The sequence below is a fragment of the Pelodiscus sinensis genome, chromosome 4, assembly GCF_049634645.1.
Source record: "Pelodiscus sinensis isolate JC-2024 chromosome 4, ASM4963464v1, whole genome shotgun sequence".
NCBI lineage: Eukaryota > Metazoa > Chordata > Testudines > Trionychidae > Pelodiscus > Pelodiscus sinensis.
This window is the reverse complement of record NC_134714.1, coordinates 129331865-129356704: the sequence shown is the minus strand read 5'-3', so window position 1 is coordinate 129356704 and position 24840 is coordinate 129331865. Positions and strand designations below refer to the sequence as shown.

At 60.0% G+C, this 24840-nt stretch overlaps 2 protein-coding genes across 3 annotated transcripts; both read left to right on the top strand.

Moving 5' to 3' along the window:
- Positions 1 to 213: 213 nt before the first annotated feature.
- RAB15 (RAB15, member RAS oncogene family) lies at positions 214 to 20554 on the top strand. 2 transcript variants are annotated; one of them, XM_075929115.1, is made up of 7 exons: positions 214 to 435; positions 10845 to 10905; positions 12054 to 12114; positions 12786 to 12863; positions 14010 to 14099; positions 14335 to 14400; positions 18234 to 20554. In XM_075929115.1, exons 1-7 carry the CDS (start codon positions 312 to 314, stop codon positions 18390 to 18392), a joined length of 639 nt encoding a protein of 212 aa, XP_075785230.1. In that variant the 5' UTR covers positions 214 to 311; the 3' UTR covers positions 18393 to 20554. The 2 variants fall into 2 exon arrangements, with proteins under 2 accessions (XP_075785230.1, XP_075785231.1); XM_075929116.1 differs by lacking the exon at positions 214 to 435 and adding an exon at positions 461 to 485.
- Positions 20555 to 21783: 1229 nt separating this feature from the next.
- On the top strand, positions 21784 to 24037 carry GPX2 (glutathione peroxidase 2). Its single transcript, XM_075929120.1, has 2 exons — positions 21784 to 22303; positions 23526 to 24037. The coding sequence occupies exons 1-2, from the start codon at positions 22082 to 22084 to the stop codon at positions 23874 to 23876; spliced, it is 573 nt and encodes a 190-aa protein (XP_075785235.1). The 5' UTR covers positions 21784 to 22081; the 3' UTR covers positions 23877 to 24037.
- The last annotated feature ends 803 nt before the right edge of the window (positions 24038 to 24840 follow it).

The window sequence follows — 24840 nt, the reverse complement described above, 5'->3', positions numbered from 1 at the left end:
CTGCCCACAGACACTGCCCCCCACCTCTCCCCCTCCTGCCCATAGACACTGCCCCCACCTCTCCCCCTCCTGCCCACGGACACTGCTCCCCACCTCTCCCCCTCCTTCCCCTGGCCAGCGCCCCCGGCCCCGCCGCGCCCCCTGCAGCCCGGGCAGGTCCCCCCCCAGCCCGGCTCTGCGGCGGCGCGGCCCCGCTCTCCCCCCGCCGGCGGGCGCTGGGGCTGCAGCCGGGCCGGACGCGGCGGGCGGGCGGCGATGGCAGCGGCAGGCGCGGCGCGGGGCTGAGCCCGCAGCCCGCCCGGCTCCCCGCCATGGCCAAGCAGTACGACGTGCTGTTCCGCCTGCTGCTGCTGGGCGACTCGGGCGTGGGCAAGACCTGCCTGCTCTGCCGCTTCACCGACAGCGAGTTCCACCCCTCGCACATCTCCACCATCGGTACCGCCCTGCCCGGCCGGCGCGCGGGGGGGGGCGCTGGTGCCTTGCAGGTGGGGGAGAGGGGGCCCTGGTGCCGGGCAGAGGGGGGCCTTGCAAGGGGGCCCTGGTACCGGGGGTCTGGGCTTGCAGGTGGGGGAGAGGGGGCCCTGGTGCCGGGCAGAGGGGGGCCTTGCAAGGGGGCCCTGGTACCGGGGGTCTGGGCTTGCAGGTGGGGGAGAGGGGGCCCTGGTGCCGGGCAGAGGGGGGCCTTGCAAGGGGGCCCTGGTACCGGGCGATGGGCTTGCAGGTGGGGGAGGGGTCGCCCTGGTGCCGGGGGGCTGGGCTTGCAGGTGGGGGAGAGGGGGCCCTGGTGCCGGGGGGGGGCTTGCAGGTGGGGGAGAGGGGGCCCTGGTGCCGGGCAGAGGGGGGGCCTTGCAAGGGGGCCCTGGTACCGGGCGATGGGCTTGCAGGTGGGGGAGGGGTCGCCCTGGTGCCGGGGGGCTGGGCTTGCAGGTGGGGGAGAGGGGGCCCTGGTGCCGGGGGGGGGGCTTGCAGGTGGGGGAGAGGGGGCCCTGGTGCCGGGGGGGGGGCTTGCAGGTGGGGGAGAGGGGGCCCTGGTGCCGGGCAGAGGGGGGGCCTTGCAAGGGGCGCCCTGGTACCGGGGGTCTGGGCTTGCAGGTTGGGGAGGGCACCCTGGTACCGGGGAGAGGGGGGGCCTTGCAAGGGGCGCCCTAGTACCGGGGGTCTGGGCTTGCAGGTGGGAGAGGGGGCGCCCTGGTGCCGGGCGATGGGCTTGCAGGTGGGGGAGAGGGGGCCCTGGTGCCGGGGGGGGGGCTTGCAGGTGGGGGAGGGGGCGCCCTGGTGCCGGGGGCTGGGCTTGCAGGTGGGGGAGGGGGCGCCCTGGTGCTTGGGGGCTGGGCTTGCAGGTGGGGGAGAGGGCGCCCTGGTGCTGGAGGATGGACTTACAGGTGGGGGAGGGGGTGCCCTGGTACCGGGGGGGGGGGGGCCTTGCAGATGGGGGAGGGGGCGCCCAGGTGCCGGGGGATGGACTTGCAGGTGGGGGAAGGGGTGCCCTGGTACCCGGGGGGGGGGGCTTGCAGATGGGGGAGGGGGCACCCAGGTGCCGGGGGTCTGTGGGGAGCCAGAGGAGCTTGAGAGGGGGCGCCCTGGGATCCTGCGGCTTGTGCGGCGCGTGGGGTCCCTGTGGGGGCACCAGGGGAAGCGGCTCTTTGTTCATCCCCGCGCTGACCTGAGTGCGGGCTGCCGGAGGGGGGGGATCGATGGGGCCGGGCTGGGAGCAAGCAGGGGAAGGGAGAAATAGGCGGGGCTAGGCTGGGAACCACGCCGCGAGAGGGGGGAGTTGATGGGGTCTGTCTGGCAGCCATGGGGTGGAGGCAAGGCGGGAAATCAGTGGGGCTGGGGAGGGAACAAGGCCCCTTCCATGGAAGCTCTCCCCACTCTTGGGTGAGGGGCTGCTGGGGGCCCCATCAGCCGTCACCCACGTGAGTGGCTCCTGGGGGGACTTCAGCAAAGTTTTCTGCATGTGCCCTGTCCCCAAAGGGCCCCTGCACCTCTGCCAGGAAACCTCCTAGAGCAGGTGCTGTCCCTGCTCCGGGTCTCTCCTTGTCCCTGGGGGTATGTGCTGGCTCTTGGCCTAATGCCTGGGGGAGAAATCCTGTGTTCCACAGTCTGGTGACGCCTAAGGGGGCCTGGGTGCTGGAGATCCTACATGTGCTGCTGTAGCTAGTCTGTGACTGAGCCCTCCTGAACATGCCCTGCCCTCAGGTGTGAGGGGCTGGGGAGGAGTAAAACTAAGGTCCTGGCCACGCCATGCTGAGGAGAGGCCCTCTGGCGTGTGGTGCTAGGACGGTCCGTCTTGGTGTCAGGGACAGGTCCCACATTAGGGATGCCATCAGCCATACTCAGTTAGACCAAAGGCCCATCTGGCCCAGTGTCCTGTCTTCTGACAGTGGCCACTGCCAGGTTGCCCAAAAGGGCAGGGAATCATCAAGCAATCCCTCCCCTGTCACTCATTCCCAGCTTCTGATAAAGGCTAGCGGCACCATCCCTGCCCATCCTGGCTAATAGCCATTGAGGCACCTGTCCTCCATGAATTTATCTAGCTCTTTTTTTAACCCTGTTCTAGTCATGGATTTCACAACATCCTCTGGCAAGGAGTTCCACAGATTGACAGTGCGCTGTGTGAAGAAATACTGCCTTTTCTTTGTTTTAATCCTGCTACCTGTTAATTTCATTGGGTGACCCCTACTTCTTGTGTTGTGGGAAGGAGTAAATAATTCTTCTTTATTTACTTTCCCCTAACAAGTCATGCTTTTATAGACCTCTATCCTATCCCTCCTTAGTCTTCAGATAATGCCAAATAATTACCTCCTCTTCTGGAGTTTCTTCCCTTCCCAAACCGGAGCATAGGGCTGTGCGGTGGCTGCACATCAATGACTGTAGCATGTATTGAGTGTGTGGAAAATGTATAGGGTAGCTAGAACCAGGGAGAGAACTCCTGACTGCATATTCCCAGCTCTGCCATGGCTCTGTGGTGTGACCTGGGTTCTGTGCCTCAGTTTCCCTTCCCCAGTTAGTGTCTGTTCAGATGATGAGCTCTGTGGGGCAGGGCCAATCTCTGCTTTCGGCACAGTGCCTGGCACGAAGGGAACCTGAGCTGGGTTTCGAAGCACCGGGCGCTACTGAAATCCCCCTAATGATTAATAGAACCGCCCTTCCCTCCTCCCACACTTCTGGCTCCTTTCCACACTCCTCCAATTTCTCATCCCGCAGCTGATGTTGAGCATTTGCTGGCATCGATACGCTGCTCTTCTGTCTGGGCACACATGCCCTAATCTAGATCCACCAGGCAGGGTGTCAACTTTCTGATTCCCGGAGCAAACGAAGGGGAGTCTGGGTGGGGGTGGGGGTGCTGGAGCATGGGTAGCTCCTGAGGAGGCTTTGAAAGCTTCATAAGCTATTTTAGGAGCGCAGCGGATCAGGTGACTATTGTAACACTCACTGCCTGTCGGCTCCAGCCCTAGTTAAGGTTGCCTGATGCTTTCCATTATAAGACCCTTTTTTTCAATTGCGTACAACTTTGGCCACCTTTAACCGTTTGTATGGAAACCTCCCGGGCACGGTGTCTGCCTCGCTGGCAGGATTGCAGGGGCCTTGGGTAACGTGTGTGTACGGGGGACTTCACCTGCCTGGAAGGGGAGGGGCCTTGTGTGGAACTGGTGGGACTGGAGCAGCCAGCCCCCAGCACTGCCCGGACGATGCAGCTCCCCCTTCCCCTCCATCCCTCAAAGCCGGCTAGAGAGCCATGCGTGGGGCTCCTGTGGTAACAGCAGCCAGGAGCTCCGGGCCCTTTAGGATCGCAGGATCTGTGGGCAATTGCCCCTCTTTGCCCTCCCGCCCCCTGGCGTCAGGCCTTGCTCAGGTGCAATCTCTTTGGGAAGTTGATGCAAAACCCATTCAGCAGTTTCCAAGAAGGGGTGGGGGAGGGAAAACCGATTGTTTTGCCCGTGTTTAAAAAACATTGTTCCAATGAGCGGCTCTCGCACCTCCTTGCTTTGGTTCAGCTGGGAGCTTGCCCTGGGCGTGCGGAGCCTCCTTGTGAAAACAGGTCTGTTTTGGGCCAAGTTATAAACTCTCGTTGCCCCTAGAGCCCTGAGTCTGGCAGCTCCTGGTGGCCTTTCGTTCTGGGGTCCCCTAACCCTTGCGCGCTGGGGCGGGCTCAGCGTGGCTTTTGGCGTGTGCTGACCGTGTATGGTGCAGTGCTGCCTAGTGGCCACAGACACCTCGGGCCTGTTTGTGCTGGGTGTTGTACAAACATACCACAGTCCCTGCCCCAAAGAGCTTCCAGTCTAACTAGCTGAGACAAAGGGTGCTGTGCTCACTCAGCAGTAGGGAAGCGAACCGGTAGCTGGTTAAATGGTTACCCAGTAAGTATCACTCGTAACTGTTTACTGGGTAACAGTTAACTGGTACCTGGAAGCAATCCCCTGCCTGTGGCCCGCCATGGGCGGAGAGCTGCTCCAGCCCTGTCACGCCCACCGCACCACCGGTGGGGGCGGGAGCCAGATTGCCCTGCCTGGCATGGGGCTGGTGGATGTGGAGGCTGCCACCACATAGGGCTGCCAGGGCCTGGGGAGGCAGCAACCTGGACTGAGGGGGCCAGTGGTAGTCCCTGCAGACTGGGGACTGCTCCAGCTGGCCTGATGCGCCCCCCCTCCCCATCCCACTTAATGGGTTAAATGGGATTTTACATCCCTCCTCAGCAGATCGGCAGCAAAACTGGGAGTGTCTGGGGTTTATGGCCAACTTCTGAACAGGGCCGGCTCTAGGTTTTTTGCTGCCCCAAGCAAACTATTTTTTGGCCACCTGCCCTTTTTTTGTTGGCTGTTACACGTTTGCACTTTGCAATTTTTTTTGTTTTGTTTTTGTTTTCGTCCTGGCATTTTAGCCCTATAAAGAGCAAATATCATTTTAATTCTTTTTTTCCCCATAAAGTCAAAGGCGCTTCAAGTAAACTCCCCCTGCCCTGTCACTCGTGGCTGGGTCACAACAGCCTTTTCCCAGCCCTGTCCAGCCCCTCCCTATAGACAAGCACCCCTCACTCCCCACCCGCAGGGGAAGCAGGGTGCAGGGACAGCGCAGGGTGCTGGTCTGATGTTTCCCTGAGTCCTTCTAGTCCAAACACAGCTGGGCCTGCAGCTTCTCTAGAGCGTGCACGAGTCGCCACAAAAGCTTAACTGACTCTTTTTCTCTTTTTGAAGCAAATATAGGGTAACTAGCAGATATACCCAGCATGGCTCAGGTCTGTAACTCAGTTCTTAAAAAAAAAAAAAAAGGAAAGTGTCCATGCTTTACTGAAATGCTCGTGTTTTTCACAAATATAGTGCTGTTTTTATGAGTTAATTTTAGTATTTTTTTCAAGTGTATTTTTATCTTCATCCCTATACATTCTTTTCATTTGTTGTGCTTTAACAAAAAAGGGCTCTAGTCTATTTGGTTTTCAGTTAGGCATATAAAATTCTGTTTAATTAGTAAACTGGTTTTACATTGTTTAACCAGTTAACCGATTAAAGGAGGTATGCATGGCTGGGCTGGAATGGTGCCCCCCTCCTGCCGAGACTGTGCTGGAGCATCCCACCCCCCCCCCCACAAGCAGGGGCGTCTCCAGCTGTGCCCGTGGGGCACTCAGAGCTGCTCCAAAGGGCCAGATCAGCTCCCTGCGCACAGCAGGCAGCATGTGTTTCTACTAGTGGTGCACATCTGCCTGTGCCTGGGTGCACATAACAAAATTTATTCTGCACATGATTGGAAAAAGATTAGAGAGCGCACTGGATTCTTGTCCCTTTGGCAAATGGCAGGAATTGCCCCTTCCTTCCCTAGGGACACTTCCTGAAATGCACAGAGACGCGAGAAATGCACGCTGATCACAAAGGCCCTTGCTATTGCTCCTGGGACAGCTTGGCTCCTGGAGACATCTGGCCCACCCTGGCTGGCTGTCCTAGACACGCTTTTGTGCTGTGCTCATCCCCGCGGTAGCTGAGGGCCTTCCAGCGATGCCTGCGCAATGTGATTAACATCTGTCACATGCTGGCAGGTCTCTCCCCTTGAGTGAGGGCAGGGCTTGTTTTGGTCGTGTTTTTCCAATAGAGCTGCATTGAGAAGAGATGGATCTTGGAAATGAGGGACGTGAAAGGGGAACTGGTTAACCGGTAGGCACCCCCCTAAACAGATGATACTTACCGATTCTGGTTAAGGGTTGGAGCAGGGGAATGCTGAGGGGGCCGCCACAGACACGGTCTATTCTCTTTCGGAGCAGCACCTGTCCACGGGGAGCCTGGACACCCCACAGGTAGGGGCTGCTCCGGCAGGGGCTGGGAGCTGGCAGTAACCCCAGCCCCCGTGTCAGGGCTGGGAGCCAGCAGAACCGGCCGCAGCTCCAGAGTGGCGCTGGGTCAGGAGCCCCGCAAGGTGGGGGCTGCCCCATTCGGGCTGGAGCGGTCCTCAGCTTGAATCCCGTTTTAGCTGGTTAACCGGGATTTTACATCCCTAGCGGAAGTGTTCCTGGCCTCAGAGCAGGGGCGGGGAAGGTTGGGACAGAGCGTAGTTCCTGAGGGAGTTGGTTCCCCACACTGGGACCAGGCCCAGAGGGTGCTCTGTCTCCTGCACTGATGGGCGTTGCCACGGCGACAGAGTCCCTGGTCCCAGGAGCTGAGGTGTCTGTCCTGCCAAGCAGGCCGCTCATAAGAGCCCCAGGCCAAAAGCGACTGTTATGATCATCTTGTCTGACCTCCTGCGTACCTGCCTCCAAACAATCCCTAGCTGTGGGAGCTGAGAGAGAACCAGCCAGGCTTGCTTTTAAATAGGGCCAGGGATGGGTGTTAAAACAAACAAAAGGAAGTTTTTCTTCACGCAGCACACAATCAACCTGTGGAACTCCTTGCCAGAGGATGTTGTGAGCATTAGGAATGTGAAAAGTTAACTGGTAAGCATCACCCAGGGCTGTGAATGTGGATGGCGAACATGGGGCCCAAGCTAACTGGCAACCCCCCTCCCAGACCACCTTGTTCTGTGGGCTCTGGCTTACCCAGGGATGCAGGCCAGATTACATCGAATGGGCCCTTCTGGCCTTCATGCCATTCTGTGCGACTGTGCAGAGCATGGGCCCACGGGCACATACTGCAGGCTGGCAACGGCAGGCCAATCACCCACATGGCTTTGGAGGGCAGCAGACGAGACAACGATGAAGCAATTGCACTCGGAAACAGCGCTGGGGCTATTTTTGGCTTGCCGAGGCGCTCTTGGGCTGTGATGTATGGGAGAGCAGCCGGGCTCGGCACCGCAGCGTCTTGCAGCAAAAGGCCAAAGAAAGGTGCTTTTGCAAGCGTGGTTACCTTTAAGGGGCAGGAGGAGGGGTACAGCCCCAGAGGGAACCAAAGACACCGAATATCCAACAGAAGGACGAGCCTCCTGTTCAGTTCATTGTATGTCTCCAAAAACTGGTGTATCGAGGACTGGATTGGAAGTCAAGCGGTGGCTGTCAGTCGGAGTCAGGCCCACCAATGGGGAGGGGGCAAAGGGGGCAGTTGCCCTGGGCCCTGGCAATTCAAAGGGGCCCGGGGCTCCCAGCTGCTGCCACTCCTACTACGGTGGCGACTGGAGCCCTGAGCCCTTTCAATTGCTCCACGTGGCTCTGAGGGGAGCGGGCAGTCCTGTGGTTTGGGTGGCACTGAGGACTGGCTGCCTGAGGCCCCGCCCCTTCTGCCTGAGGCCCCGCCCCTTCTGCCTGAGGCCCCACCCCTTCTGCCTGAGGCCCCGCCCCTTCTGCCTGAGACCCCACCCCTTCTGCCTGAGGCCCCGCCCCTTCCACTCTTACTGCTGTCAGCTCCCTTGGTTGGGGGGATTACCCTCGGCCTGGAAGGAGCTCAGCTGGTCCAGAGCGAAGCGAATGGGCTGTTTTGTGTGGAACCAGGAGGGGAAAAGCTACTTGGCGGGAAACCAGCAGACTCTGGCAACCCTGCACATGGACACTGGCAAACAAAATGTCTTGTGGGCCACACATAGAACCCCCCTGAGCCGTAGGTCGCCCACCACGGATCTAACGTCTCCGTGAGTGTGAACATAACACACGCAGATCTTGACGTGGGTTGGGTTTTCTAGGGGCCCGGGCAGTGCTCTCCGGTTCTTCCCATGAAGACAGAGGGTGAAGAGTTGCTTGTTGCTTTGCAAAACGGTTGCCCATTCGGGCCGAGGCTTGGTCTCTACTGTGGGCTGGATTGCCCTGGGATATCGCCGCACAAAGGGCATGGCCTTGCCTGAGAACAGAGCTAGGGAAGAGGTAGTGCGGCCGGTGTCTGAATTATTTCCCCGCTCTTCCTGGTTTTAGCACTTCCCGGCTTTGGAGTCAGGATGCGAAATCTTATAGGGTCCTAGGATCACAGAGGGGGCTTTCACCTTCCCTTTGTCAATCCTTCAGGTCTGGCCCTGGTGCCAAGTCCTGGAAGGGCCCCTTGCACAGACACAGGAAAACTTGGGCTTGCCCTTAACCCTCTGCTTTTTCCAGCTGCATGGCACATGCTCGCAAGCCTGCATGAGATGCCTGGGCCAGCCGGTCTCTGACATCAACATGCTCACTACCCTAGAGAAATCACGGGACTCTGAGCCAGGATATCATGAGTTTGAGCCCCTCTTCTGCTGCCTGTTGCTAATACAGGTTGAACCTCTCTGGTCTGGCATCCTTGGGACCTAACCAGTGCCGAACCAGAGAATTTGCTGAACCATGGGAGATCTATATTGTCTAGTAGCATCACCAACACGTCCACTGCTTTCTGGTCTCTCAGAAGGCATTTAGGGGTAAATTAGAGCTAAATAATGGACGCACTAATTTACTATTTCTTCCCCTTTTTTTTCCTTCTTCCCCCCACATTCCCTATTTAGTCAGAAACTGGACCTTTAATAACTACATTCATCTGAAGAAGTGGGTTGTGCCTGAAAAAATTCACAATCCCATCTACATGTTTTGTTAGTCTCTAAGGTGCTGCAGGACCATTTGTTGATTTTTTAAAGTTTTTTTTTAGCACAGAATACTGAAGAGCCAAGACTGATGGCTGGAAACAAACTTTATGGGACTGCTAGAAATTTGGCCACACTCATGATATGTGGACATTTGGCTCACCAAAATCATGTCAGACCAGAGAGTGCCAGACCAGAGAGGTTCAACCCGTACTGTTGAGTATTTCACAGCCCTGATTAATAGGTCTCAGATCCCGACTGTCAGAAGCAGGCAGATATCCTCTTCCTGTGTCTGTGTGGCGACTTACGCTTGCGTAAGGTCACTCCTGGCAGAACTGGGAACAGGAGCAGAGGCTCAGCTGCCCTGCCTCTCAGAATGTACCTGGCAGACCTGTGTGCTAGGCTCTGCTCTTAGAACCGCTGCTCTGCTCACTAGGCCTCACTGCTGGCCCGGAAGCAACACTCTCCCCCCGCACGTAGCCCATTGGCCTAGGAAGCGCTGGTGGGGTATGTGTGCCATCCACGAACGAGGCTTGGGAGATTAGCGTCAGCGTCTGAGAGCAAGGGGCTGGTAATCTGAATGGTTGATGCTCATCTCTAAGGCTCAGATTTTGTCTCTGGTATTTTTAGTAAAAGTCAGGGGCAGGTTGTGGGGAATAAAAATTCACAGAAGCACAGCCTGTCCCCGACTTTTACTAGAAATGCCCAGGAGGTGGGTGGGGGCAGCTAACAGTCCCTGTCCAGCTGCTGTTCCTGCAGCCATGGCTTGAGGAGCGAGCCCCTTAAAGTCATGGAATGACCAAATCGTATCCTTGCTCATCTCCTAAGCCCACTGACGGACAGCTGCAAACACCGAGCCCAGAGCACTGCCCGGGGGGCGGGTGAGCCTGCGAAACAGCACTCCAAGCCTGCCTGGCCAGCACCTCCAGAGCACCGGCCTGCTCCCAGCAGGATGGTTGGAGATGATGCTGTTGCCTACTATTGGGAGCCACCAGGCTTGGGCCAGCACCCTGGCTTCCCCCTACTGCTGCCCCTCTGCAGCACAGAGCCAGCACGCAGTGCGCCAGAGTATGCCACCTGCTCCTCCGAACCCTCCTCTAACACCCAGACAGGTCTCCCAGTCTTATGGAAAGGGGGAGAGGGCATGTTAAGGATGCCTGGCTGAAATCCAGCAGATCCTGGAGAGCAGTGTTCCCTCTAATTTTTTCCATCCATGTGCAGAATAAATTTTGTTATATGCGCTGCGGCATGTGCACCAGCAGTAGGAACACAGGCTGCCGGCTGGGGGCACTCTGCTAATCAGCCGAGTGGCATTGGAATCTCTCCTGGGGGGTGCCCAAGTGCTCAGCTTACAGGGCACCCTGCGGAGAGGGGAGGCTGCGGGGTGCGCAGATGGGATTGGGTGTCTCCGAGGCGTGGGGACCCGTGGGAAATGGGGAGCAGCTTGGGCAAGGAGTGAGCATCCGCCTACTCCTCTCTAACCACGGCACATGCTGCCCTCGAGGGGGATGCACATGGTTGGAGCTGCACAGGACCCAGCCCGCTCTCCTGTCCAGGCTCTGGCCTTACGAGCACAGCCTGGCTGAGAGCTGGAGAGGAGACACGGGGCTGCGTCCAACAGGGGCGGCTCCTGCTGACTCCAGTCGTACCAGGGCACCGTTCTGTCCCTCCGGCCTAGAGGGAGGGGGTGAGAGATCCTGGTAGAACTGCCCATCTCAGCTGGTCAGGGGTTGTCTCTAGCCTAGCACACCCGGGGCGTGCAGGCCTGTGCAAGTAGCTTGCTGTGGCTGCTGATCGCTGGGACGCGGCTCCCGGGATGCAAGTGGTGATCGCGTGGCGTTTGGGGCAGTTTGCAGCCCCGCTCCCTGTAACAGCTCTCCCCTCCCCCTTCCCTCCCCCAGGGGTGGACTTCAAGATGAAGACCATAGAAGTGGATGGTATCAAGGTGCGAATACAGATCTGGTGAGTGCCGAGGGCGGGAAGGGTGCGCTGATCCAGGCCGGGACCCCCCCCCCCCCCCCCCGCACCTCCCCAGCTGGGCCAGTCCTCGGTTTCCAGACCTCTGCCGAATATGCGGCGGCTGCAGGGAGGGGTGGCCATCCGTAGGGGGCGTTCTTCTTTCCCAGGGCCCCAGGGGTTGTGACGGGGGGGGGGGGTGGGGGGTGTCAGCTGCGCAGCCTCCATCAGCTGCAGTGTTCCTGTTTGTCCCCATCCCCACCCCTCTCTGCTGTCCTGCTGTGCTCCGTTCTTGAGCTGCCCAATCCTTCTGCAGAGGTGGAAGCATTGCAGCGGGGATGGGCATGTAGCGTGTGAACTGCTGTGGGACCGAAGGTGCAGAAGTCACTCCTGGGGGGGGGGGTACACACACACACACACACACACACACACACACACTCTCTTTCTCTCTCCTCCCCCTCCCCCCCCCATCCAGAGCTGCAGGGCACTGGAGTCACAGCTTGTTCTCCTCCCCCCCCCTCACTGCCAACAGGCCCTCCCCCACTGGCTCATGGAGAGGGGCCGGAGCTGCTGGCTGCAGTGCTCCCTGGCAGAGGCGCCGTGGCCACAGCTGTCTAGTGCCCGTCCTGGCAGTGCCCACTCACCCGCCGGGTAGCCAGGTGACCCTGCAGATAATGGCACCCGGACCAGAGCTCAGATGGAGGCATGGAGGAAGGAGAGTGTGTGTGTTTGTGGCTTTGCTGGCAGGGATGAGCCCTGCTGGGTGTGCCCCGACGAGACTTTCGGTCCATACCTGGGGCTTCGGCCGGGCACGTCCTGGGGCAGCTGCCCCCTGGTGCCGTCCGGCTGTGTTCTGGTTGTCGCACGCTGGTAGGTGCCGAGCTACCGTGGGTCTGTCTCCTGGAGCTGCAATTCACAGCTGCAGTGCCCTTAGCGTGTGGGGCTTGGCTCCGTGGGGCACCAACAACCAGTCCCCACGACTTCTGTCCATCCCGGGTCTGCTACTGGTCCCCCGCACCTCCCCTCCCCACTGTGCTGTTGCTTGTTCCATGCCTCTTGCTCCCACCCTGGGGCAGCAGGAGGTGCTGTCTCCCTGTCGGGGGCGATGGCACCACGGGCGCGCCCACGCGGGACATAACACTGCTCTGCTGCAGGGACACGGCGGGCCAGGAGCGGTACCAGACCATAACGAAGCAGTACTACCGACGAGCCCAGGTAACGCCGCCGCCCTGGCTGTGACGGCCATACCGGGGGCTGCGGGGTGGGCGGTGTGTGTCTCTATAGACCCTGAAGCTGGGAGCCAGGCCCAGAGTGGCACTTGTAAGACCTGCTGCTCAGGGGTGACCCCGGTAGATTCCAGGCCAGAATTTGGGCCCCGGCCTTCGCTGGCTGAGGAGCCGAGGGCCAGATGTGCTGTGCCAGGGACCGAGGGAGAGGCTGGGTAGCCGTGTGGGCAAATGGCACGGTGGGGATGGGGTTCTCAGGGGGCCACCGAGTGAATCGCTGCCCTGCAAGGTTTCTGTGTCCAGGGCTAGGCTGCCGGGTAGGGCAGGATCCCCCCTCCCCCAAAGAGCTCAATAGAAGGTGGAAGGACACAGGGTCAGGGAAGAGACCCCCCTCTTCAAAATCACCCAGCAGAGCACAGGCAGAGCTGGGGGTGGAACCCCAGTCTCCCAGCCCCCCGCCCCAAGGCCACCTGGGTTCCCTTATGGCTCTTTGTGGCTTGGCCTAAGCGGCCGCCAGGGCTGGTCACTGGGATGGTGGAAGGACTGTAGGTTAGAGATTTGTGCCGGGGCCATGGTATGCGGGAGGGTGGCGTGTCCTCTGCCCTGGTGCACTGTGGGTAAGGCCTCCTCTGCTCCCCTGTGCGCCGGGTCCCGTTGCAGGGGATATTCTTGGTCTACGACATCAGCAGCGAGCGCTCCTACCAGCACATCATGAAATGGGCCAGCGACGTGGATGAGGTGGGCGTCGGCTCAGAGCCGCTTGTCTTCCCTGGGGTCCTCTGGCTCCAAGGGGGGGCCCTCAGTGCGCGGGCAGGCGGGCTCCCTGCTGCGGGAGCCTGGCTCCCAGGAAATGCTACTTGAGCCACCGTGGCCAAGGCTGCCATTAGCACTGGGGGTGATGGGTGCTCAGTGGAGACCCCTTGGAAGGGCTTGGCTCTCAGACGGGGCTGGGCACTGTCCTCTGGGTCCGGCTCAGCCAGCGGGTCCTAGCTGGGTCCCGGGTCACCTGTGGCTTCTGGAAGCCCGAGGGGGATCTCTGCAGTGAGGTTGGGGATATGTGGTGGGCAGTGCCCCAGTGCATGCTGGGAGCCCCGGGATCATGCGTTGGAGCAAGGGAAGATGCTGGGAGCCCCGGGATCATGCGGTGGAGCAAGGGAAGATGCTGGGTGGTGCCCCAGTGCATGCTGGGAGCCCAGAGATTATGCGGTGGAGCAAGGGAAGATGCTGGGTGATGCCCCAGTGCATGCTGGGAGCCCAGAGATCATGCGGTGGAGCAAGGGAAGATGCTGGGTGGCGCCCCAGTGCATGCTGGGAGCCAGAGATCATGCGGTGGAGCAAGGGAAGATGCTGGGTGATGCCCCAGTGCATGCTGGGAGCCCAGAGATCATGTGGTGGAGCAAGGGAAGATGCTGGGTGGCGCCCCAGTGCATGCTGGGAGCCCCAGGATCATGCGGTGGAGCAAGGGAAGATGCTGGGTGGCACCCCAGTGCATGCTGGGAGCCCCGGGATCATGCGGTGGAGCAAGGGAAGATGCTGGGTGGCGCCCCAGTGCATGCTGGGAGCCCCGGGATCATGTGGTGGAGCAAGGGAGGATGCTGGGTGGCGCCCCAGTGCATGCTGGGAGCCCCGGGATCATGCGTTGGAGCAAGGGAAGATGCTGGGTGGCGCCCCAGTGCATGCTGGGAGCCCAGAGATCATGCGGTGGAGCAAGGGAAGATGCTGGGTGGCGCCCCAGTGCATGCTGGGAGCCCCGGGCTCATGCAGCAGGGCTGGAGGAGAGCTAGGCAGTGCTCCGTTGCAGGGTCCTGTGGTGGAGCTCGGGGAGGGCTGGGTGGCGCCCCAGTGCATGCTGGGATGGGCTAACGAGTCCTCCCTTGCCCCCAGTACGCGCCGGATGGGGTCCAGAAGATCCTCATCGGGAACAAAGCGGACGAGGAGCAGAAGAGACAAGTGGGCAGGGAACAAGGCCTGCAGGTGAGTGCCGCTGTCGGGCCTCACGCCACAGAGCACGTCCTGCTCCCCTCAGCAGGTGCCCATGGCCTGGCTCTCTGTGGGGCCCCGTCTCCCCCCCCACTCTGCCTTCCTGGCATGCAGGAGTGAGCGTGCATGTCTAGCGGGAGGGTGGGCTGGTCCCCACGGCACCGGGCTTGGCTTGTCAACCCTCTGAGCCCTGCTCTGTGGCTGTCTAAGGGACTCTCTTGCCTTCCAGCTGGCTAAGGAGTACGGCATGGACTTCTACGAAACAAGTGCCTGCACCAACTTCAACATTAAGGAGGTGAGAGCCCAGCAGTGTTCTGAGATGGGGGGCAGGGTGTGGGGTGCAAGCTCCTTTCCTTTCCGTCAGACAGGCAAGCCTTGGAAAAGAGCCCAGAGTGGATTTTGAGTCAGTCCCTCCCCTCGTCTCCCGGGAGTTCTCCTTTGGCCCGGCTCATCTCCCAAGATGGTGGTGGCTGTCTTGTCCCATGACCGTTATCTCAGGCCACGAATCCGAGAATGACTTTGCAGCTGTGGGTTTCTGCAGCTGTGGACGCGGATGCCAATTGTGTACCCGCGCAGGACTCTCTACATTTGGCAATGTGTACACGGTCTCTTGTAAGGGCTCGACCCAAGCTGTCCCGCCCTAAAAGCCTCACTTTCCTTGCAACAAGAACATGAGAATGGCCATCTCTGTGTCAGACCAATGGTCTATCTAGACCAGTATCCTATCGTCCGACAGTGACCAGTACCGGGTGCTTCAGAGGGAGTGAACAGGACAAGTCAATCATCAAATGATTCCTCCCCCGTCATCCAGTGCCAGCTTCTGGCAGACATAACTTTAGGGACACCTAGCACATGGGGTTGCGTCCCTGACCCTGTGGGTTAATAGCCATTGATGGACCTGCCCTTGGTGAACTTATCTAGCTTTTTTCTGAACCCGGTTATACTTTTGGCCTTTACAACATCATCTGGCAGAGAGTTCCACAGGTTAACTGTGAAGAATTATCTTTCTTGTGTGTTAAACCTGCAGCCTGATAATTTCATTGGATGACCCCTACTTCTTGTGTCATGGGAAGGAGGAAATAAGACTTCCTTATTCACTTTCTCCACTCCATTTGTGATCCGATAGACCTGGGTCATATTCCTTCTTGGTCATCTCTTCTCTGAGCTGAACAGTCCCCGTCTTTTTAATCTCTCCTCATATGGAAACTGTTCCATGGCCCCTAATCATTTTGTTGCCCTTCCCTGCACCTTTACCATTTCTAATGTGTCTTTTTGGACATAGCAGGACCAGAACTGTAGGTGTGGGGGTACATGGATTTATAGCGTGGCACTGTGATATTTTCGATCTTATCATCTATCCCTTTCCTAAAGGTTTCTATCAGTGTTAGCTTCTGCTGCTGCACATTGAGCAGAGATTTTCGGACCGTGACTCCACGGTCTGTCTTGAGTGCTAACAACTAACTTAGCCCCCCTCATTTTGTACGTACAGTTGGGATGACGTTTTCCAATGTTCATCACTTTGCACTTATCAACATGGAATTTCATCCGCCACCCCGTTTTGTGAAATCCCTTTGTAATTCTTCACAGCCCCCATTGGACCTCACCATCTTGAGCAACTTTGTCAAAAGCTTTCGGAAAGTCCAAGTACTCTGTGTCCTCTGGATTTCCCTTGTCCGCAGGCCTTGATGCCCTCCAAGAATCCTAGTGGATTGGTGAGGGGTGATTTCCCTTTACAAATAGGGTTGCCAGGTGTCCGGTATTGAACTGGACAGTTCGATATTTTCGCCCCCCTCCCCCACAGTCTGGTAAAAAAAAAATTCAGAAAATACTGGACACCTAAAATGTCCTGTACTTTCTGATTTTTTCCCGGCCAAGAGGCGAAAATCCTGGGCTGTCCAGCTCAATACGGAGGCAGCCTGGCAACCCTAGTGCTTACCGGATTCCACAGAGGAGCTGTCCGGCCTGGTGTGTTTTTTGCTGTCGTCGTTGTTGGGTATTTTTCCTGAAACCATCTGGCAACCCTATTTACAAAACCCGTGTTGACTCTTCCCCAACAAATCCTGTTCATCTATATACCTGATACTTCTGTTCTTTACTCCAGTTTCAGCCTGTTTCCCTGAATTTAGCCCTACCAGTCTGTCACTCCAGGGATCGCCTCTGAAGGCTTTTAAAAAAATCGCTGTCACTGTAGCTACCTTCCAGGCATCACACCAGTTTACATCTCACGCTTAGTAATTCCGCAATTTTTCTTCAGAACTCTCGTGTGAATCCCGTCTGGTCCTGGTGACTCATCACAGTGTAATTTATTAGTTTATTCCAAAGCTGCTTCTGTCGGCACCTCACTCGGGGACAGCTCCTCAGAGTCACTTAAAAAGAATGACTCAGATGTGGGAATCTCCCTTCCATCCTCTGCAGGGAAGAGAGATACAAAGAATTCATTTCACTTCTCTGCAATGGCTTTGTTTTCCTCCAGTGCTCCATTAGCGCCTGGATCGTCCAGCGGCCCCACCGGCTGCTTGGCAGCCTTCCTGCTTCTGATGTACGTAAAGAAAAATTGCCGTTAATTCTTATGTCTTTTGCAAATTTGCTCTTTAGATCCTTTCATGGCCAGCCTAGCATTTTAGTCTTGTCTCACGAGAGTTCATGCTACATTCAAAAGCATGGGCAGATATTAAGCTCTGTTCCCGACACTACTAGCTGAGTGGCTACATCTTGGTGCCATCTCTATTGATTTTCGTTCCTGTCCGCGGTCGCGGCTGTGACTTTCTGAGATGCTCTGATATCGGTCAGAGGATCTGCCATCTTTGGAACATTAATTCAGCCAATATTTCCCTTGATGGGGTGTCAATATCTTCCACAGTCAGCCCAACCCGAGTTCCCTGTCTTTGGCCAGGCCATCAGCTGCCTCGCTTCCACAATCACCGACCGGTGGTGGAATTCATTGATCAGTCAAGGAATTGCCTTCACATACACATACATCTATCTAGATGTCTCAAGAGATCTGCAACCTTCACACCAAGCAGGCAAGTCACCATACGGTTCTCCCGGTCATCACAAACCCAGCTATCTATGTTTCTAATAACTGAATCTTCCATTACTAACACTTACCTTTTCCTAATGACTGGAGTTCCTTCCCCCGGAGAGGTATCCTCAGTGCACAGTTAACCTGCGGAACTCCTTGCGAGAGGATGTGGTGAAGACTAGGACTTTAACAGGGTTCAAAAAAGAGCTAGATAGATTCATGGAGATTAGGTTAGACAGGATAGTAGGAACAGTGTCCCTAGCCTCTGCTTGTCTGGGCTGGGAAAAGACAGGAGAGGGATCACTTGATGATTATCTGTTTCTATTCACTCCCTCTGAGGCACCTGGCATTGGCCACTGTCAGCAGACAGGATACTGGGCTAGATGGACCTCTGGGCTACGTCTAGACTTCGAGCCTCTTTCGAAAAAGAGCATCTAGACTACAACCAGTATTTTCGAAAAAGCGAGCCACTTTTTCGAAAGAGGGCACCCAGGCAGTCTGGATGCTCTCTTTTGAAAAAGCACAGTTTGCATTACATAGCGCCTTTTTTCGAAAGAGCACTTTCGAAAAAAGGCGTTCTTCCTCGTAAAACGAGGTTTTCTGCGGTCGAAAAAGCTGCCGCGTTCTTTGGATTGACTTTCGACAGAACGCGGCAGCAGTCTGGACGCAGGTAAAGATTTTTCGAATAAAGGCCACTTTTTTCGGGAAATCCTTCTAGTCTAGACACACCCTTGGTCTGACCCAGTGTGGCCGTTCTTATGTTCTCCACCATCGGGGCCTCCCACTGTTGCTGGCCTGGAGTGAGTTCTGCCGGGCGGGCGTTCCCTCTCTGAGCCAGGATGGGCTAGCTGGGAAGAGGGGGAGGAAAGGAGAACGTGTGGCAGCCAATGCTTGGAACTCTCCATTGTTTGCGTTACTGTAGGCGTGACACTCAAGGAGAAGGGAGAGGACCCGGATAGAAGAGGGGGAGACCCGCATCTGAACCTGCCGGGGGGGAGGCGGAGCCCGCATCTGAACAGTAGCATGGGTTGGAGGAGGACATGGTGGCGGGAGCTGCTAGGCTGCCAGCCCGGCCGGGGCCCCTAACGCTGGGCTCTCTCCCGCAGTCCTTCACCCGGCTGACGGAGCTCGTGCTGCAGGCTCACAGGAAGGAGCTGGACGGACTGCGCGCCTACGCGGCCGGTGAACTGAACTTGGCCGAGCTGGAGGAGGAGGAGGGCAAACCCGAGGGGGCGGAGAACTCTCCCAAAGCCTGCTGGTGCTGAAGGGCGTCTCTGCTGCCCGGGCCCCCCTGCCCCACCACCGGCAGGGGCATCCCCAGCTCTGGCTGGCCTGCTCTGCTCTGGCCTCTGCCCGCTCCCTGCGCTGCTGGAGTCCTCCGGCTCCCCAGTGTGTCTCCTCCGCTGTCCCCTGGGTCTGCCGTGCTCTGTCGAGTCCTCCCACCGTGCTGTGTGCACCAGACGTCCCGGGGTCGCCCTGCTGGATTCGTGGCCCCCCACTGGAACTGGATCAGCCTCACGTGACCCTCCTCAGAGGCCCGCGCCGGCGCCGGGTGGATTTTGCCTCTGGCCAGGCTCTCCAGGGAGTGCTTCCTTGTGCTCGCATGGGCTTTGCTGGAACAGGCCTGGCCCCACAGTAACCTGGGGAGGGAGGCTGGGAACCGCCCCTCCTGCCGGTGCCCTTCTCCAGGCGGGGCGTCCCCGGCTGTGGCTTCCTGGAGGGGCATCCTAGACACACAGCTGGAAGCAGCGGCTGGGAGCAATAACTTCAGCTAAATTCTCCCCAGCCGCTGGGCTGCCTGCCATCTGGTGCCAGGCAGGAATCCGGGAGCCACAGAGAAGTGGCTGGCCGGCTAGTGCCTCTGCGAATGGGGCTGCTTGCCTGAGGGCCCGCACTGGGTGTAAGGGCCTTGGGGTTAGCTGCAGGGCTCCCCTGGGCGGGTGAGGGAGGGAGGCAGAGGAGGCCAGGCCTGTAACGCCAGGGGCTAGGCCCCAGCCTCTCAGCACTTGGATAGGCTCAGGCCGGCCTGCACCCTCCTGTGTCCGAGGCCTCCCTCTGCTCCGGACCGGCCGAAGAGCGTCGCGAGTCACTCAGGCCATCTGGCTGGATCCCGGGGGAGCTGGCTGGGTACCAGGAACATGGCGGAGACCTAGAGCCAGCGCCAGCTCAGCCCCTCTCGTGCCTGACTCCTGCTTGGCCGGCTCGAGGTGCTCGGCACCCTCCGGGGTCTTGGGGCTGGTCCGCCATCTTACCTGTGGGACTGTGCCCCCGGGGGTGTCGGAGCATCGCTACTCGTGCCCGGCTGCCTGTCCACGCTGCATGGTTCTGAGGCCAGTTCCCAGCCTGCATCCAGGAGCTTCCGCGGGCCAGAGAAATGGGGGCTGCTGGTGGGTACCCCGGCGAGGAGCTGCCCCGCTCAAGCGGCCCCTGCCTGGCTGGCAGACGGACCCTCCCCGCTTTGCGCTCTGCCCCTCTTGTCCCTTAGGATGTTCTTCGGGGCAGGCAGGCCCCACCTCGCCGGCTGGGAAAGGGGTTTGCTGCCCCTCCCCACCCCAGGAATGTGTTACACCCTCCTGTCTCTTCTCCACCCCTCCTGGCGTTGTGTGTGGGGGGGGGGAGGGGGGCTCCCTTTGTAAGTATTAACCCTTCCTGGGCCAGTGTCAGGGGCCTGGGCAGGACTGAGCATCCTGGACTGCGCGGGTGGGGAGGTGGCTGCTGGGTGAATCGGGCACTGGCTGTGTCCCCTCCCCCATGTCCCTGCGTGTCCTGGGCAGGGCAGGCTCGGCTTGAGTGTCCCCTGGCAAGGAGCGCTCCCCTTGAATCCCAGCAGGGACATGGGGTGGCGGCCCCGCCCCACCGCCGCTGTATGGCAGCGCTGGCTGGGTGCGGCGCAGCATGAGGGCCCCTGACGCTGCGTGGAGGCAAGATTGCACCGTGGGGGGTTGGTTTCCTAGAGGAACGCGCCCAGCTCCTTGGCCCCCCTCCTCCATTGCTAATGGGCCAGGCTTCCCCCCGCGCATGGATTCCACAAGGCCCCTCTGAGCCGGGCGTCCTGCCTGCGCTGTTACCCGTGGCTCTGTGCCACTGGCCTCTGTCCGCGGCCGCGCGCATCCCGTCCTGTTGGAAAACACCCCGCTGCCCCTGTGACCCCCCGGCTGTGTCCCCCCTCGTGCCCTCCGCCCGCCGGGGGGGGCGGCGTGTGACCTGGAGTTGATTATTTTAGACAGATATTTACAGAATAAAGGTGGTTTCAAACCGGTGCAGGGGCTGCATGTTCCTGCTGCTCGGCTGTGGGATCTCGCTGCCTGGAGACAGGGCTGCGGTGCCTTTGGGGGCCTGGCCCGGGTGGGCCCGTGGACGGGCAGCTGCTGCTGCCTCAGCCCAGGGCCACCTGCTCTCTGGGGCTGGGTGGGCGAAGGAGCCCTGACCCGCCTGTCTCTCCTGGCCCTGGGGGCCATCCGCCCGCTGGGGTTTGGGCATGTGGCTCTGCACTGGCTGAGAGCCGCCCCCAGCAGGGCAGAAGGTCAGCGACGCAGACAGGCATTTGGCCCGTGGCCTCTTGTAAGGTAAGTGCAGGATAAGAGCCCCCATGTGCCCCCTGAGTGAAGCCAGGACGGGCCTGGCGTGGTAGCCTGGCCCTGGCCTGGGCAGCTGCTCGTGGTACCAGCTGCAGCCAGGACAGGTAAAGCTGATGTCACGTCCTCATCAGGGGGCTCTGGTTTCTCCGCTGCCCATGGGACGGCTCTGGTTCCAGGCAGCTGCCCGAGGGCCCCGCTGGGCTGGCAATCGGATCCTGCTGCCAGTAATTCCAGCACCTTCTGCCTGGGACAGCAGGGGCTGAGCACCTGGGACCGTGTCCTCTCCTGGAGGGGATGGGAGCACGCAGGGGTGTTCCCTTTCCTCAGGGTGGGGGAGTCTCAAAGGTGATGGAGGTGAGCACTGGGGGCATTCCCCTCGGGGTGTGGGGCAAACTCCCAGGGAGGTTCCCTTCCCCGGGGAGGGATTAGCTGAGCTGCACAGCTGGGGGCAGTAGAGCGATCCCTTTGAGGACTGAGTCCCCGGGCGGTGCCTTCGGGGAGGTGTCTATTTGAATTCTACGGCCCGGCTCTAATGGGAGGTATTTTAAAAGTGTGTCTATAGAAACACACTGGGGTTTAATTCTTTGGGCTGTAATAGTCAAAGGTACGGTCCCAACAGAGTGCATTTGGAAGCAGCCACCTTTCCGAAGGGAGACGTGAAAGGCTCTGTTCTGAGCCAGTCAAAATCCTTTGTCCATTTTTTTTCCCCGAAACCCAATTTCATTGGCATCGACCTGCACGCAGAGCGGGCTGCCTTGCCTCACAATGACTTTTTCTGATGGGAAATCCTCTCCGAAGTTTTGACCTACTCAGGCAGAAGGGAAAAGAAAAGGAAACCCCAATGGAGTCGTGTTATGTTTGAAACGGCCTGTGTTTTTCCCCAGGGTTGAACACTTGTGGCTGGGGAGGCTGAAACAGTTGAGAGACAGGGCCTGCCTCTTGCTGTATCTGAGCAACGCCCAGCCCCACAGAGCCCTTATCTCAGCTGTGTGTCTGGGCAGCACCAGGCCCTGTGGGGCCCTGATCTCCAGATGTCTAGGGCCAGTGGACACGTACCAGTCCTTGTCTGATTCTCCCCCCAGCGCAATGTCTCTGCTAGAGGAGCCGGCAGACTTGAATTACAAGCTAGCCAGCGTATCAGGTTGGCCTGGATTTCCTGCCTGCACTAGCTGGCTGTGCACTGACACCTGCACAGCTCTGACCTGCTGCTTTGTTCTCGGGCTGGAAAGAGCTGGCTCGCTGGCAGGTGAGCGCTCCAATCCCCTCCCACGCGTGCCAGGGCGGGAGAGACCTTTGGAGCCGCCAATCACGTGGCGGGCGCAGGGAGCCTTAAGCCGGCGCCCGCCGTGGGCAGGGCTCACTGCTCGGCTGCAGCCATGGCTCACGTCGCCAAGTCCTTCTACGACCTCAGCGCCACCGACCTCCACGGGGAGAAGGTGGATTTCAACAACTTCCGGGGCCGGGTGGTGCTGATCGAGAACGTGGCGTCTCTCTGAGGCACGACGGTGCGGGACTACACCCAGCTCAACCAGCTGCAGGCCCGCTACCCCCGCCGGCTGGTCGTGCTGGGCTTCCCGTGCAACCAGTTTGGCTACCAGGTACGTGGGCCCCCTCCCCCATGTCCCCTGCCTCCCCAGGGAGCCCTGGGGGTTGCAGGATCATCCCCCGCCGGCACTGGCTTGGCACTTGGGGGACTCCCACCAGCTGGGGCCTGGGAACGGGGGATGTATGCAGCCCCTGCTCCTCCTGTGGCGTCTTGCCAGAGCAGAGCAGCCGCGGGTGCGCACATGGCAGGGAGGAGCCCAGCCCTGGCCACGCAGCAGCATGGTGCTCAGTCCAGCCTGGAAATCAGTTCCAGAGCCCAGGGAACGGGCTGCTTTCTGCCACGCTGCCTTGCACCAGGACGTGGGGCAGGAGCACCCCCGCCCCAGCTCATGCCCTCTTGCACGGCACAAGCAGGTCTCATTGCACTAGCTCATGTCAGCCACCGCTGCATCCAAAAGCCCGGGGGCCTGTGCTGCGCAGCGTGTGGGTTTCGGGTGTTTCTCCTCTCGGCCTCCATCCCTCTCCCTGGCCTGGCTGGCTCCTCCTGGCCACAAGCCCCCAGAGGCAGCCGGGGGGGGGGGGGGTTGGAGCGGCTCCACCCTCAGGCGGCAGAGGCGGGCCCCAGCCTGCGGATGCCTCCCCGGGCTGCCCCCAGAACCAGGCCAGTGTGAGAACGAGAGCAGCTAGAGAGGGGGCAGGGTGGCTGGGTCCCTTCCAGGAGCCTGGCCAGGGGGCTTCCCTGCTGGGACCGTACAAGCCAGTTTTCATTGGCGCTGGTCAGGGTGTTTCCCAGCTCCACGCGCCCCAGGGGGCAAGTCAATGACACAGGACACCCGGGGTCTCTCCCCAGCCCTGCCACAGATCTACTGGGTGCCCAATGGCAAGTCACTTCTCTGCCTGCTGCCTCAGTTTCCCCTTTGCCTGTCTTGTCCGTTCAGCGTGTGGGCTTACCAGGCAGGGACTGTCTCTCAGCCAGGCACCTGGCACCGTGGAGGATGGGACCCCCGTCAGGCAGGACACTGCCCCCCACACACACACACACACTCCTGCTCAGCCAGGGGCTGTGCGGCTTAGGCTGGTGGGATCTCGGTCACGCCCTGCATTCCTGCCGGGGAGCGGGCCAGAGGGAAGGCAAACACACACCTGGCAGAACAGGCCTGGCCAGCGTGGCGGGGGCTGGGACCATCCATGAGTCACGGCAGCAGGGCAGGGGGGGGCCAGGCTGGGCTCCCGTCCATCCCCAGGCTCCACCACGCCCTGCGCTCTGCCCGGCAGGAGAACTGCACCAACGAGGAAATCCTCCCCAGCCTCAAGTACGTGCGGCCGGGCGGCGGCTTCGAGCCCAACTTCACGCTGCTGCAGAAGTGCCAGGTGAACGGGCAGGACGTGCACCCCGTCTTCGCCTACCTGAAGGCCCACCTGCCCGCCCCGGCCGACGAGCCCGCCGCCCTCATGGCCGACCCCAAGTTCCTCGTGTGGAGCCCGGTGCGCCGCGACGACCTCTCCTGGAACTTCGAGAAGTTCCTGGTGGGGCCCGAGGGGGAGCCCTTCAAGCGCTACAGCCCCCGCTTCCAGACCAGCGCCATCGAGCCCGACATCCAGCGCCTCCTCAAGCTCGCCAAATAGCCGGCCCACCGCTCCCTGGCCGCAGCCCCCGGGGCCGGCGCCAGCGCTTTACCGGGTGACGGCCCCCTTCTAAACTGCACGGGGGGGGCCCGACGGGGGTAAAGGAGCTGCCCGCTCGGCCCCTGGGCACAGCCTGGGTCCAATAAACAAGCTGGAAGGAGGCCTGCGTCTGTATTTCCTACCCCCGCCCTCGCGGCAAAGCCCAGCATCAGCCGCCTCCCTCGGCCAGGAGGAACCGGCCTTCCCAGGGGAGGAGGGCAGCCTGCAAGGCTTCGTTCCCCCCCCCCCCCCGGTCTCATCCCAGCCATGTGGGCAAAGGGGCCTGAGCCCTTGCTACTGCCAGGGGAGGATGGAGAAAACGGCAGGGCCCTGAGCGCTCCCAGGGGCTGTGCACAGAGCAGTGCGTGCCCAGGGCAGCAAGCTGGGCACAGGGATGCCCGTCACCCAGGCTGGCAGGGAGGGAGGGGCCCCGCCCGTTAAACTGGCTGAGAGGGCCGGTGCCCCAGGGCCAAGCGGGTTCACAGCTCTTTGTGAGGTGGGTGAAAGGGCTGCAGAGTCTTGCCAAAGGCCAACAGCCCCTCGGCATGGTACCAGCCCGGGCCCCACAGCAAACCCAGACACTCTGCAGCCCCTGGCAAGCCCAGCCCCTCTGCCGCACATCAGGGGCCGTGCCCGGCAGGGGCTGCATGCCCTCACCCAGGAAGCCTTCCCCACCCCCACCCGGTGCAAGGGACCAGGAAGTGATTTCTCCCCCAAGCTCGTCCCTCTACCAGCCCAGCCCCCAGTGTGGTAGCCCCCCCCCCCCCGTACAGCTGCCCAGGGCCTGCCTTCCAGGAGCACCACTCAGAGCTGCTGCCCCATGCCACAAGCCCCACCTGGGGGCCATCAGCCCTGGCGCTGCCCTGCCACCAACAGGGCCCATCTGGCTCCTCTGGGGCGGCTGGAGCAGCCCGTGGGTCAGAAT